Source organism: Perca flavescens, chromosome 12 (genome assembly GCF_004354835.1).
Source record: "Perca flavescens isolate YP-PL-M2 chromosome 12, PFLA_1.0, whole genome shotgun sequence".
Taxonomy (NCBI): Eukaryota; Metazoa; Chordata; class Actinopteri; order Perciformes; family Percidae; genus Perca; species Perca flavescens.
The window spans coordinates 5,810,680-5,825,865 of record NC_041342.1 but is presented as its reverse complement, the minus strand read 5'-3'; the positions used below and the strand labels follow the sequence as shown (position 1 = coordinate 5,825,865).

Genomic DNA, 15,186 nt, shown 5'->3' with positions numbered 1-15,186 from the left:
CTGCTGTAGGTGTGTCCGTACTGCCACCATGTGGCAGAGAGGCCGTTGCTCCATTCTGCTGCACATTTCCCCTCTGAGTAATAAAGACACCAGACAAGTTCTTATTTTTACAGTAAAAAAATGAAACCAAAAACAAGACTTTATTAAAGAAGCATAAAAAATAAAACTCTTGATACATTTCTCATAACCGTCAAGTCAGTTCAAATTATACGATTATACAATTTTTTCCGGCTCACGGTTAAAAGGTCCATAAACTTTCAAATAAAATATATTTCAATTTTAAAATTTCTTCAATAATTTTCTCATTTTGTTATAAATTGCCTATATGTAGTACACAGAAAATAAGGAAAAAAAAAAAAAAGAAAATAAAAATAAATTTGAAGTAATAAAAAGGGTCACATTATTGTCTGGGATATTTAGGTAAGCAAATAAATTGTAAAAAATAAAATGTGTAAAAAGTTTTTTTTTTTTTTTTTTTATCTTAAAAATTATTAGCTAATGCCAGGTGGCTTAAAGACATGCAGATGGTTAACTTACAAATAATTATACATGTTCTTTAGAAACTACACTTATCTTAAATAAGTAATTTCGCTTTTGAAAACAAGATCCCAATGATTGTATTCAGGGTATATACACACACTCAGGTCAGGCCTGAAACCTAGTTTGCCAACAGTTTACATTTTGGTTCTGCATACAAAGAGATTTAAAGCAAAAAATAGGAGAGCGGCGGTTTGAGGGGTGTCCGTCACCCCTTACTGGCGTGGCTCTCTTCTCACCCCCATCTAATCACAAAAAAAAAAAAAAAGGCCAGAGGTCACTGGCTAGCATGCCTCAGGAAACCCTGTTTTCAAACCTTTAGGAAGGAAATGGGGGAGGGGATAAGTTCGGCTAAAAAACAAACAAAACAAAAAAATTTAAAAAAATCAGCAGTCAATCGGAAAAACTTTGTACCTTTTTAAACAATTAAACTACTGTACATTAAACCCTAACATTCTCTCATTGGCCAGAAACATCCCAGTGCAACACCAGAGTTTACATGAGACCCATCTGGTAAATACAACACGTTTAATTCCTTCAACACATCGACTTGGACAGTTTGAAGAAGGGCTTTAAGACTGGCCTCAACAGACTTACACGACAGATCTGTTTCTTTCGGACGCGTTCGCGGCCCTGCATCGGTTCCCAGTGTGCACGAGTAAGAGACGAAATGGTGGGTTGCCAGTTTCGACGAGAATGTGAACGGGCTTGTCAGGCCTGTACAGTGCCCTGCAGGAGTTTAGTCTGAGAACTAAGAGGCCTCTCACTACCAACTGGGTTTGTTCATCGCTGTGTTTCAGTAGGGAGTTGCACCAAAGCACCATGGGAAATTTTTTCCCTACTCGTGTGCGACACGTGAATTAGTGCACTGCTGCGCTCAACCAGGACAGCGGCTTATTAGATTCCTCTGTGCAGCTGCTGCCCTCTTCACCTAAAGTAGCAAACGAACAGTCAGACAGCAAATAAGTTTCACATCATACTGGCTGGAGCACCAAAGCACAGCAGCAACTGCCCATGCTCGCCAATAATTGTCTCAAGTAGTTACCCTTCCCCTCCCCCCCTTGATATTAAAACCCTACAACCTGTCCTGATCTGAGACTTCGTCCAGAGAGGAGGACACACTGTGACTGCAACGCCCTCCTACGCTCTACTGGCAGGATCTGCATGTGATGACTGTGTAGGGACAGTTAGAAAATATAATAAAAAAACAAAAAAACAACAAGCAAAACATTCTGCAGCTGCTGGGATTTGAACACAATGAGTGTCTGGAAGCCCTGGATGACCTAGCTACTAGCTGCCATAAAAGAAGAAGTTCTACCTACTGCGTGTGAGCCTGAAAATGTGATCATGTGTCTGTGCAGTCAGAAGAAGCCCTTGGGAATTAGGTGTGTCATTTTTAATTGTATTGTCATGGCTTGTCTCATTCTATGAGCTGATTCCATGTATTTAAAAAAAAAAAAAAAAAAAAAAGGGCCACCAACGGCAACCGTGTACCATCGCACCAAATCATACGTACAGTATTAACACTATAAGAGGCAGTTACTGCAAACTCACACTGAATTCTTTAAAAACCACGAAACACAAAACAGGATGCAACCGCCTTATCGGGAGTTACCCAGCAATGCTATGAAAACATAGGACAAATCTCAAACAACTAACCATATAGTGCACCACATTTGGCCACGAGTACAACGCTATATGGGTACATCTGAGAGAGTGCCATACAGCTTGGCTGTGAAAGTGGGGTGGAAGACCAAAACTACCAAAACAAAAACAGTAAGAGCTGTTTCTTGCTTATTTTTTTTTCTTCATTTTAGAGGGACCAGGAGTTACAGTGCATGAGTAAAAAAAAAAAAAAAAAAAAAAAAAAAAAAAAAAAGGTTCAATCGAGCCCCTTGTTATTGTTTCATATGGGAGGAGCAACTGTCTCTCCGTAACCTTATTGGACAAAACATTCAGATGTGACATCAGAAAAGCCCTATCTTATCCTAGAGTTCAAAATATGTCTGCGAGCCACACACTTGACAGTCAAGAGTCAAAAACTAGTAAAAAACGCTAAAACGAGCCGATCGGAGTGTAACAGACAGGATGTGAGGAGGAAACGGTCCTGGTGTGGATGGATCTGCGCAAAAGTCCTCCTGTAAGACGGTGAGCGGGACGTGAAGGAGAGGGGCAGCAGACAGAAACCAGGCCTTCTCATGGTGAGGGCACATAATGATGCCAACGTGGAAATAGCATGAGCGGGCATTATTCACACACACATACACACACACACAGACGCGCAAGAGAGAGAGAGATGTAAAGGGATTGTCAGGCAGCCCAAATGTACAGAGAACTGACCTCAGACACATTCCTACAGTATCACTAACGGTATGTTTCTCACTTATTAAAAAAGGATAATTATTGTGAATCAAAGCGGCAGCCACATTTCAAATGTGGGGCATCCAAATTCATCCATCATGTTATTGAATTCGATCAGGAAGTAAGAGGTGTCTATTCATAGCATTCTTTTGTCATTACTGACGGCAAAAAAAAAAAAAAAAATGCGTGGCAATGAGAAACATGAAGTCATCCTTAGGTGGTCCCTCGCTCTATTGTTTTCCGATAGGCGCCTGACTAAATGCAGACATTTAAAAAAAAAAAAAAAAAAAAAAAAAAAAAAGAAGTTCAGAGCGTACAGAAAAATAGCAACCCCGCCGCTCCATGTCAAACAACAGCATGAGTGAGAGCAAGGGGAAAAAGCGTAGGGGTTTGTTGGAACGGTTTTGTGTCGTGTCAAGAACGTTAAAATAAGGAGTAGAAAAGTGCAGGCCTCATTGACAGCTTCATCGAAAAATATCTGTTAAGTACAAAAGTGTCAAAACGAAAGGCTGTGAGAGAGAGAAAGCAGACAGAGATCTGAAGAAGCCAGAATGAAGAAATGTCGAGACGGACCGGCAGCAGTGCAGGCTGCTGCCGGTCAAAATGAAGGCCTGAAGAGAGATAAGACACTAGTTTCCTTCCAGAAGTTCACCACCGAGAGACTGTCTGAGCCACAACTGTCTGCAGACCAGTTTCAATTAACTTCACTCTGAAAAGTCATTATTATTATTATTATTGTTATTGTGATTATTAATCTTGACAGTTATCAGCAATAAATCAACATCCGTATAGTATCATCATCTCTATTATGCATTTATTATGGTCCATCATGTGTGTGAGAGTTATTAGTGTGAATCCTTCCATTGCCTCTGCCACAGCTGGTGCCCCACCCCAGTCTTCTTCTTGCCCACTTCATATTGCCCCCCCCTCTCAGGCATTAGGAAAAGATGCGGATGCACTGTGTGGCGGGGGTGTGGCAGACGGGACACTCGGGCTCAGCTGACTGGCAGATTTGCCCGGCGCACTCCATGCAGAACAGGTTGTGGCCACAAGGCACCAGGGCTGCCGTCACCTCGCTCTCGAAACACACAAAGCAGTCCCTGTTGATGCCGGGGCTGACGCCGACCAAGCCCGCGACCCCGGAGACGGAGCCGCCTTTCAGCCGACTCAGCATCCCGGAGCTGAGGACCATGCCGCCGCCCTCGGAGTCAGTGGGCGAGCCGCCAGGCAGGGAGGAGGCCGAGCAGGAGGAGTAACCGGTCGACGAACCGCCGGAGCTGGAGCTGGACGCGCCGGAGAAGGAGCCGCCGCCGCCTGCGCTGCCAGACTGTAGCCAGGAGAGAGTGCTGAGGGGGTCGCTCTGTGCGCGACGGGCTAATGGATGATCCAGGGGGCCCACGCCCGTGTCCTGAGGCGGAGTTGGAGACAATCTTGGAGTGATGGCGCCACCGCTGAGGCCGCTGCTGTTGCGACGCAGAGGCTGCTGCTGGGAGGAGCCGGCCGTCTTATTGCCCGCCCCTCCGTTGACGAACGGTGCCCAGATGTTGGCAGCGGTGAACTCAAAGCCCAGCTCGTCCGAGGAGGGCAGCCCTGGCGTGGAGTCGCCCCCGAAAGTAAACCCTCCTCCAGCACTGCTGGAGCCTGTGCTAAAAGGGCTGGTGGGGCTGCCTCCCTCGTTGGCCTTGCGAGAGGCGCTGAAGTTGTCGGAGCTCATCCCGCTGTTGTGCGTGTGATAGGCTACTGAGGAGGACATCTTCCGGCTGGAGGAGTGGTGCATGGACATGGGGAGGGGAGGAGGTGGGGAGGGTGGAGGAGGAGGAGGAGGGGGGACCGAATGGTGGCCAGTAGCCCTGGACCACAGAGACGACCCCAGCCCTCCGCTCAGGGCGCCCAGGCCTTCTAGACTGACATCCGTGCCGTTGGAGTGGAAGTCATTGTCTCCCTGCAGGTCTACGAAGGTTCCAGTTCGCAGGGTGATGTGGGTCTCGATCTCCTCGCGCGCGCGGTCCACGTTCTCCGGCATGCCGGTCACCTCGAACACCGGGTCTTTCTCTCGACTGGGTGTCACGATGTAGGTGTGAGTCTGCTGCTGGATGCGCTTGATCGTTGCTCCCTTTGGTCCGACAACTAAACCGACTACTCTGTAGGGCACCCTCACCTGGATCAGTGGCAAGAGAAATGTTTTAATTTAACTACAGGATAGAGAACAGAGGTATGGGGGTTTTAAGCAGATGTTATCTAACACCCAGTTATTCCTTTGTTACCCGGCAGAGTAAAACAAAAACACAGCTAACGACTAAGTATTCGGTTTCTGTACCTGTATGGTGGTCTGTCCAGGTAAGTGTGGTGGTCCAGGAAGAGAGCTGGCGCCTCCGCCTCCTCCTCCGGGGCCTCCAGCTTTGCAGCGGGACGCCCGGATCATAGAAAAATGCTCAGCCGCAGAGACAATTTCCCGCTTGGCCATCTCGACATCCTCCCTGCGTCCCGTCACGATGAACACAGGCTCCTCGCCTCTGACTGGAGTCTTTATATACGTGTTTGTTTTGGCACGCAAGGCCTTAATCTTACAACCTGGAAGACACGGAAGCACATAAACACCATCATTTATACACATTCAGACACACAACCATGCATATACAAACACATTTTTATGGCATAGCCATAAATATAAGTGCAGTTATAGTATAGAAACGAATAATGAGTCAACATGCTTGGTTGCCGGGTACTGAATTCTCAAAAACAAAACATTCAAAAATCAACACCATAATCATTACAGTTCCGGTGCTTCAATAATGCACAATCGGAACATTTTCGCATCATAACAACATATCCGAGGCCGCAAAAAGCAGCGGTTATGCAGGTTATTCACGAAGAGCCCGTCTGCCCCAAACATGAAGCCTGGAGCGGATGCGCTGCTTGTGTCAACTCATGCTCCTCCGCCCGCCGGCGTCAACCATCAGCCGGGTGCTCTGTTTCTTTAAATATGGACGCTGGGTTCTCGGCGACCAATAGGGCGCACTGTGTGTGATGTCATTCTGGGAAGCAGAAAGCATGGCTTTTTCAAACAAAGAGAACAATGCCGTAACGCCGCCGCGGCTGCGACGGTCGAACCAAACCTACAGCCTCAGTCTATCTAAAGTGGAGGACGTGTGTGGATAAACAGACAAAAGAAAAAAAGGGAGACATGTATCGCACGTTACGGCTCATATGCGAGCAGCCGCATCGACAGACGGCGCTGGGTGCAGGGCGTAACACCGCCCAGTCCCGCGTTGGTGCGTCTGCTGCCCCGTTTCAGCTTAAACATCTGCTCAGCAGGGACAATAATAATCTACCGTAAACATATACATGAGATAGAAATGCGAGTTCAGTGTTCCACACGGACTCCGCGATATGTAAAAATCAGCACATTTCGATATATTCCCTTTGTTAGATGCAGGCTGCTAGACATGTCCAGACTCCCGACAATCTGCCGCTTTGTCTGACCCTCTCCCACCCCTCCCCCTCCCTCCTACTCAACCACACTCTCTCACTCCCCCCCTCGTGTCTATTGTCTAAATATTGTTAAAATTGAATATAAATACAGTACGTATGGCTTCTGTAATGCACTACGCATTATGCTGACATCAAAGACCCAAAGAGTGAGTGCAGTCCGACCTGAGCACCAAGCTCACGCTGTAAAAGTTCAGAGATCCTGCTTCCACCAGACTGCCACCCAAACAAAGAACAGCCAGGCTGCATGCATCCTTAAAGCTCACCATAAACACCAATTAATTCCTCACTAACTAAGCAGCACAACACACACACACTCATGCTCTTACCTTGTCTTCCCACTATTTCAGCCACATGTTCAGAGCTGGGGACAGGTACACATTCTGTCATGTTGACACTTCTTTTCCTGCTGCAGAGGACGGAGCTTTGTTCCCCGTGGAGCATGGAGTGCGAGCTGGCCATGTGGTACCCGCCCGATCCGTAGTACTCCGGGGATGGAGAGCAGGACGTCGGCGAGTCCCGGGACCCGTTTGGATGCTCCAGCATCTGTAGATCCACATACCCCCCTCCGCCCACACCGTTGCAGCCCTCGGAGCCCGGACCCTGGGTCCCATCTAGAGGGTCGACCAGCACGCCGCCTCCGCTACCACAGTCCACTTTCTCCAGAGCCATGAGTGACAGCTGGTCCAGGGCGAAGCGGAGCGCATCATGATGGTCCTCTTCCCGGGAATCCTGGTCTGTCTCTCGGGGCAGACCGACCCCGTTGTGCTGGCTGCTGATCACCACGTCGTGGTCCATAATCTCGGGGTGGAATAAAGGGCTAGGCATTGTCTCTCCGTGGATCTCACATCAGATCACGGATGCCTGTTTGTTGGGAGTGAGCTCACCCTCTTCTGAAATAAAAAATAAAAAAATAACAAAAAAAAGTCAAGTGTTTGTTTATCATAAAACACTCTAAACCAGGCCGGGGATGAGCACAGTAGAATCACCGATCATTCAGAAACGGCAGCATGCATTAGCAGTGTTGATTTGGGCGCCTTGCTTTGTCTGTTGTTGCTTTTTGTCTGACACCTGAAACCATCCAGGAGGTTGTTTTGTCATAAAGCATGTCCGCTTTAACACAAGTGCACAACGTGTACACCACATACGAACATCTGTGGTAATAACTTCAGACACTCTTATATGTGCTGGTAGAATACAAAAAAAAATTAAATATAAAAGAGGGATATAAGCTGTTGTTAGCTTCAACAGCCAAGCTAACAGGCTAGCTCCACATAGTCGGCACTCAGTCACGTTGTCGACCCCTTTGTTTGGGAGCACCACAGCTAGCTGGTTAGCTCTGTTCTGACAGTCGAACTTGTGATCATTCTCAAATGCAGCCGCGTTGATTTTTAAAATTAAACAAGTGCGAAAACCGCATGAACTTACTTTATCTTGCCTTTGTCGACGAGATCCTGTCTTCGGTTGTCGCCCAATTTTTGAGGGAAAGATGAGAAGCAGCCAGGAGGAGGAGTACTGTGCGCTGTGCAACGCTAGAGAGCTAGCTGGTTAGCTAACTAGTAGCACGCTAAATGGGGGCGTAGGAGAAAAACGTTTTAAAAACGAAAAGAGAGCTCTGTTGTTTTTTTCCTCTTTCTTGAGAGTCAAAGCATATTCCTGGGAGTGTCACTGGGTCTTCCTTCTGCGTACCGTCAGGGAGACCGCCGCTCAAATCCAAGGTTAGCAGTTTTCAGTTTAAAAAAACACACACACACATTGGTTCTCAGCTCTCTGCATCTACTGCTGCTGCCTGACCCCGGTCGGTCCGCCGCCTTTGTCTCGCCAGGCGCACGCCGCTCCGTCTCCAGCACACGGCACTGACGTCATCCGCGACACAACAATGAGTTCAAAGGCCACATGCAGCAAGGGGAGAGCATCGACGGCAAAGCCACCGCTGCTGTCACTGCCAATTGTGTCCGTCAGTCTGCAGGGCACTATTTAATCTCCCTCTCTGCATCCCGACTGTTAACGCATGCTACATGTTTAAAAAATGCTGTCATAATTGGGTGTGTGCATCATGGCTACCAATAAGGTGTTTTGGGTGGTCCAACAAGAGCATTGAATGATGCTCATGCAGTGTGTATGTGCGCGCGCACCTCCATTTATTTGTACTTTCTAGGTAATACAAATAATAATAAAAGAAAGAATCATGAAGGGCAATAGGTATTAATATTATTAAAAGCACCACCCTTTCTTTAACCATGAGTTGAAATGAAAGGATAGGTTCACACTTTTTCCAGGTTTTAAACAAAGCTCACATGGACACTGGAAGTTATTGATCACTGTAATTGTTCCTTCTGTCTATACTGGCTGTGGAGAGATCCCCTCTTATGACCTCTTTGTGTTTCCTCGCTGATAATTATAAATACTTTTTATTTTATTTTTTTACTTTGGAAGATACCAACTTCGTTTGATTAACTCATTAGTTTTGGCTCAACATGGTCTGTGGGTTTTGGAAAGGAGGAATCATTACAGGGAATAATGTCAATATACATATAAGAAGTTCAGTATTGTTTTAAGATATACTTGAACGATCCTAACGCTTCCTTGGGATAATGACCAAGAAAACATCAGTCATGAAAGAGCTGCATTTATTTGACATTGACACAGGGGTACAGAGACAAATAATAAATCTTGTAATGAGGTACAGTACATCTTGTTATGAGGTACATCAGTGTTCTATTTATTTTTCTGAGGTTACACACTCTCGGTTACTGATTAAACTCAAATGTAGCTGGCAAAACAGTCCTAATAATTATTTTGGCAATACAAATACCATGACTTAAACTCCAAAACCATGTAAACTCAAAAAGGTTATTGTGAGAAATAACACTGCTTTGAACTGTCAAACAATCAAATCAAACAAACTAAATGTGATTATACACAGCCACGAGATTGCTGTGTGCATGTAAACATACTGCAACCTTTTTATGCTTTCAAACAAACACGCTACCTATAGTGCCAGAGTAAAATATAAAAGAGCAACATGTTAAAAAAGAAACGCACAACGTCAACATTAACTGATACATTCAACACACATACACACACGTCAGTCACATACATCAGGTTTGTGTTTTTAACTTTGAGCTTGAACAGCTGTCAACTAAATGTAACACTGCATTGTATAGAACATCATCCACAACTGCCGTAAACTGCCTTAAAAGTACAACTACTTACAGGAACAATAATTTCCTTTGACTCACTATAGTATCAATAGTGAAGTGATGGTCATTCCTGAAAACACTGAACCGTATATAGAGTCTTAAGAAAGTTGCCATACATTAGTGGAGGTAAAAATTAACTGAAAACTGAAAGCACCCACGATTACACTGTCACATGTAAGAAAAAATACAAATAAAGAAAAAGTCTTTGTTAAGGTAAACACAATCTGCAGAATGTCTGCTATTAGGGTCTATTTCAGTTAAAAGTGTATACAAAATCCTTGTGGAGCCAATTATTTGAAAATGAAAGTTGACCAGCAAACATGTCAAAACAAGCCTGTGGGAGAGATGAGAAAGAGACATGTTACATGCACTGTAGTTCCTAACAATGAGGCTAAACAGAGGCAATGGGTGAACCAATTTAAAAAAAAAAAAGATTCAGCAACACTGGTACCAGCCCTGCAGTTTTGAGTACCTTGGCTATAATTCCTCCTTGTCCACCTGTTCAACCTTCTCCTCCACTTTGTTGGCTGCTGCTGCGTCTGCAGCGGTGTCCTCTACATGAGCTAACATATCAGCCGTGAGGGCTTCCTCCAGCCGCCTCCGTACATTCTGCACCAGGTCCTCCTGCTTCCTAAGAGAAACAGAAGAGGAAAATAAATAAATAAGGTGGCTATAATGAAAAAAACCTTTCATGGAAAAGCCACGACGATGATCACATGACAGGATTTAGTTCCCCACGTAGTGGAACATGTATAGAAATATAATTAGGGCTGCCAAAGTTAACACGATAATAAGTAAACGCAAATTCCTTTCAACGCCACAAATGTTTTTGAAGCGCGATTAACACATGCACGTTCAGCGATTTGGGCCTTGCGCTGGGTTTGTGAGCGTTCATTTCCCCACATGTGAGGTTAAACACATTTACACGGTCACATTCAGCTGACAAATGTACTTGTACAGTATGTCTGTAGCTGTAATACACGGGCTCCAGTGTTTTGTGTTGAACTGCTTAGTTAACCTTTCCAAGTGTAAAGTGGGACACTACATTGTGTTAGTATTACCAAGTAATGTTACATTCAGGTCAATGTGCCCAACTGTTGTTGCTTGATAGGCTTGAATTTGCCATATAATGTTTTCAGCATACATTTTGAGCATACAGTACCTTTGAGGTTATTCTGGAGAATATTCTAGACAGTATCTGTCATTCTTTCTGATTGTTGCAATAATAATTTTTTTTTTTTTTATTAATAGCATAAAGCAAGCATATTTGTCCACTACCATGTCGATAAGAGCATTAATAACTTGAAAAATCTCCCTTTTAAAGTTAATTTAGAACAGATTAAAAAAACAAATTCAGCACATTTGACACAAACTAGATCGCAAGCCGACCATGGAGCTCCGTGCCGCGCTCGTCTTAACAGCCCAATAGTCAACATCATATGTGTACAAGGTCTATGGTTAACATGGGTGCCGAAGGGAAGCGGGCAGCGCTTCAGGGTGCTTCCACCTCCTGTCTCAACCTTGGCGACTGCCAAAATGGGCAGCGCAGCAAAACTTCAACTGGAAAGTCGGAGAGGCACTAGCTGTGGCGCGTTTACGGTGTAATCCTTGTCACAAATGTATGGACCGTGGGGAAATTTCCTCTCCATGGCATCCCCAGTGAGCAACACAGTATGGCTGCCTTAAAACACAAATCCTTGATCTCCCCGTCACATCAGTAAATTCACTTCACCAGTGGATTACAATGCATTAAACAGTAAGCAAATCTCAACATTCAACACAACGCATATTTCAGGCGTGGCGCTTTTTCTTTTATGTACCCCAATAACATTTTCACTAGTTCAGTAACTTAACAGGATAACCCAAAACTAACAATAGGCCTAACATGTTAAACTATCTTGTTACTGGGTGCATGTGCCACAATTAACTGCACTTTCAGTTTACTTGATTCCCATTTGACACATTAAAAAGAGCCACCAGTGATGGATTGATTCAGCCTATTGTCCATTTCCAATGTTTTCATGATATGGATCAATTCTCCAGCGGGGAAAACTACAGCTGTGTTGTTTGTGTGAACATCTTACCTGATGTCATCATCAGTCACTACGAAGGCTTTGCAGAGGGGCTGTGATGTGTTGAGCCAGACTCCAGGATTTTTCTCCACTGCAGCGGTGAGCTGTCCAGTGACCGGTGCCGGGCTGGTGTGCAGGGCACTGGCGATGGCAGAAAGCAGTGTTTTATCTGAACATGCAGGCCCAACACCTAGGCAGAGGACAACAGGAAAGCACAAGTCAAGCTTCTTAAAAATTCCAGCTCTGACTCACACAAGGTTGTCATATTTGTTTTGGTTACACTCACCCTGTAAGCCTTTTGGAAGATCCATAGTTTTCACTAGCTCCTCTGCGATATCAAATGCATTTAACCCACTCAACTTTCTTTCCCAGAACAGCTGAAGATTGAAGAAAACAAATGTCCTTGTTAAGTTTTGAGCACATTTTTCCACAAACTAAATATGTGCATCATTATATAATTTACAAGGATATTGAACTAGGTTGAATCAACCCTTTAGCACTCATTACATAACAGCAAAGTCGAAAGAGACATAACAGAACACTAGGAAACCAGGTTTTATAGTGGCCAGCTATGCAAAACTACTAAAAAGGTACACCAATTTTCTTTTACTCACATGCCCTTCTATAGTATTAATGGTGATGTAATCGTTTTCTAAAAACACTAAAAAGTACAGAGAGCCTAAAGAAAGTTTTAAGAGCTGAAACGTGCATGTTTTCTGCCCTCTGACTTACTTGTTTCGGTTGGTCCACAGCCTTCTGCGGGTCTGTCTTCACCTTGTTGTTGGGATGATTGGTTACCTTGGTCACTGGTTGTTTGAAGATGGATGCTGTCTGTCGAACTGGTAGTGTTGTGTTTAAATCAGGCTTGGCCTTTAAGAGAGACAAGAGCATAATGGCAAAAGTTCTGAAAACCAATTTTCTTTCATAATAAAATACAACTTTTAGAAGACTTGTGAAAAGTTACTGTACAAATCTACACAGCTGTATGTATGCGTTATTGTTAGTGATGAACAGGGGGTACGGTTACATCTCTTATTTAATGCTACGCAGTGTGAAGAGACATTATAATGAACTGGGATGTTTATAATGATGCAGGACAGTTTGGGGGGGGAATGATCTCTCCTTAAGCTAAGCAGCAGAGATATAAGGTTGTAATGATGTAACAATGTCAGTTTTACAATGGCACTGAATATCCCTGGTAGCACAGTCTTCAGTCAATCATAAAACAATGCTTGTGGGAGATGTTTATCACCAAGGGAGGTAACAAAGCGGTCTATGGCAACTCTTGGGGACATTGGTGTCCAAATTCCCTCCATATTTGTTACCTTATTCACTATATATAGTGTCAAAATTCTGATACAAAATACATGCATATACTAGTGTCAGAAGATCTAGATTTACAGCTCACTGGAGTAAACTAAGGTTTATTATGTAGGTCACAGTCACTGTGTACACCACATGACCACAACTGTTGCCCGGGCAATTTATCAGTTAGAACTTTATGGCAGAGTAGCAAAGAAAGTCATTGTTAAAAAATAAGTCTCATGACATGAAACATGACTCTGAAACAAAGTGGAAGAAGGTTCTACTGTACAATGAGACCTAAACTGAGCTTTTTGGCCGTACTACAGTAATTACACTAAATGCTATGTTTTGGGTTTAAAGACAACACTTTGTTTCCTGGAGCGTCTTTTTTTTTTTTTTTTTTTTTTTTACCTTTATTTATTCAGGGAAGTTTCACTGAGAGGCAGCCTCTCTTTTGCAGAATGCCCTGATCACATTCACACAGTTCCACATTCATACCTGAAAGCAGCCCAGTACAACCACATTCTGATCTGCTGGCCATTGAGCAGCTCCACTCGAGCGGTTGGAGTTAGGTGCCTTGCTCAAGGGCACCTCAGTGGTGGTAATGAGGGAGGGACAAGCGCTGTTCTTTCACTTTCCCCACCCAGATTTGATCCTGTCGGTCTGGGGATTGAACCGATGACCTCCCGGTCACAAGCTCCCATCTTTAACCTTTAGGTCTAAGTCCATCCAAAATGTGTGGCAGGTCCCCATGTAACCTGAGCAGGTTTGCAAGGAAGACACCTATTCTCATAAACTCAAAGCTGGAATTACTGCCATGTGCCTCCACTGATCACTTTGGTTCACGTTATCATTAAAGACTTGCTCTGTTGCTCATTGTCAGTATAATTAAAACCACTTTCATTAAATAATGTAAAACCATAACATGAAAATGGGAGGGGAATATGATTTATGGGCACTGTATATTAATGTAATAATTGTCACTTCAGGTAGCACAGCACAGTCATTACATCGTCATAAATACCACATTCTCACCCTGATTTGATGATTGATGTCATAGAAATGCTTGTGCCTGCTGCGCTGCACTTTGGTCAGGAGCGACCATCCGGCTCGGGAGTGGCTGGCATTTACATCTGTGTGAAGGTTGCTGCCCAGACTGCGGACTATCTGGGGCTTGTTGAAAATGCGCTTAACAGGTACACTAGAAAGAAAAACAGAAGACTCATCATCATCACAAGATTTACCTCTTCATTAACCGAGGCATTAAAGCAGTTATGGGTCTGGACACCCACACTTGGCTTCTCAGTTATTCTAAATTATCGGATCTCTTCACAGGCTAAATTGGGGCATAGTTCTCTGAGGTCACAGTACAAATCTGTACACGCCCACAGGTGTAATCAGTAAGTGAAAACACCTGTGTGGATGATTTTTGGGTGTGTAGTTGGAGCTTTGAGGTAGATCAGTTAACTGCTACTGCTTTGTAATGATAACGTACAACGGAATGGATGCTTTTCAAGCGTACGTTACCACTGTGTTGAGAGTGAAGTATCTACTCATTTTTTAGACTTGCAAGTGGATACATTAGCGGCGGCATATCCTTTATCTACAAGTTTTAACAAGACAGCTGGCTGCAGCTGAGATTTTTATACCGTATACTTGCGTAACTTAGCTGTGCCGGGGCCCAACGCGCCGCAAGTCAAGCGTGTGTAAACAATGAAACTTAGCTAGCTAATCAGGCTAGCGGCGTTGGTAACGTCAACGTACCAGCAACCAGAGTATCAATTAACTTACTATTGTTCTAAGTTGCATGTTTACAAACGTAATAAAATCAAAACGAGCTAAAGCTTACGTTTAGCTAACGTAACAAAAGTGTAAATAACACAGACCTGGTAATTTGCTAAGTGTTGTTCTCAATTGCAAAACGCATGTATGCATGCGTGCATTTCCTGCAGAGAAACTTTCATTTGAACAACTCCTTCGACTGAACATTTAAAAAGTCTCACCCTTTTCTTTCCATGGTCTTGGCTGTCTTTATTTGTTTGTCTCCAATTCTGGCTCATAAAAGATAAGAAGCCAGCTATCTGACTATTGCTGCAGTCATAATGTTTCACCGAGTATGGTTTGTTATCGATCCCCGCTGTCTGTCTCCCGTCAGGACCTTCACAACTGCAGATCACTCCGCCAGCCTTGTAAACACACTGAGCGAAAGACATCCGCCA

General features: G+C 44.2%; 2 protein-coding genes across 2 annotated transcripts; both read right to left on the bottom strand.

Moving 5' to 3' along the window:
- Window positions 1–3,618: 3,618 nt before the first annotated feature.
- On the bottom strand, window positions 3,619–7,959 carry LOC114565383 (RNA-binding protein MEX3B). The gene is made up of 4 exons (XM_028593401.1): window positions 7,816–7,959; window positions 6,717–7,280; window positions 5,216–5,469; window positions 3,619–5,056 (listed from the first exon to the last, which is right to left on the bottom strand). Exons 2-4 carry the CDS (start codon window positions 7,213–7,215, stop codon window positions 3,836–3,838), a joined length of 1,974 nt encoding a protein of 657 aa, XP_028449202.1. The 5' UTR covers window positions 7,216–7,280; window positions 7,816–7,959; the 3' UTR covers window positions 3,619–3,835.
- Window positions 7,960–9,000: 1,041 nt separating this feature from the next.
- mbd3a (methyl-CpG binding domain protein 3a) lies at window positions 9,001–15,186 on the bottom strand. Its single transcript, XM_028593067.1, has 7 exons — window positions 14,971–15,186; window positions 14,003–14,168; window positions 12,395–12,532; window positions 11,949–12,039; window positions 11,675–11,852; window positions 10,063–10,221; window positions 9,001–9,924 (listed from the first exon to the last, which is right to left on the bottom strand). Exons 1-6 carry the CDS (start codon window positions 14,982–14,984, stop codon window positions 10,068–10,070), a joined length of 741 nt encoding a protein of 246 aa, XP_028448868.1. The 5' UTR covers window positions 14,985–15,186; the 3' UTR covers window positions 9,001–9,924; window positions 10,063–10,067.

Bases quoted from the DNA above. Each gene is read 5' to 3' on its own strand.
- LOC114565383 (XM_028593401.1), bottom strand. From the start codon at position 7,215: ATGCCTAGCCCTTTATTCCACCCCGAGATTATGGACCACGACGTGGTG. The intron at 5,470-6,716 runs GTAAGAGCATGA...CGTGTCTTCCAG, and splicing joins TGAAATAGTGGGAAGACAAG to GTTGTAAGATTAAGGCCTTG. The intron at 5,057-5,215 runs GTACAGAAACCG...CCACTGATCCAG, and splicing joins CTGGACAGACCACCATACAG to GTGAGGGTGCCCTACAGAGT.
- mbd3a (XM_028593067.1), bottom strand. The intron at 12,533-14,002 runs GTGAGAATGTGG...TCTCTCTTAAAG, and splicing joins ACATCAATCATCAAATCAGG to GCCAAGCCTGATTTAAACAC. The intron at 12,040-12,394 runs GTAAGTCAGAGG...TTCAATCTTCAG, and splicing joins CTGTGGACCAACCGAAACAA to CTGTTCTGGGAAAGAAAGTT.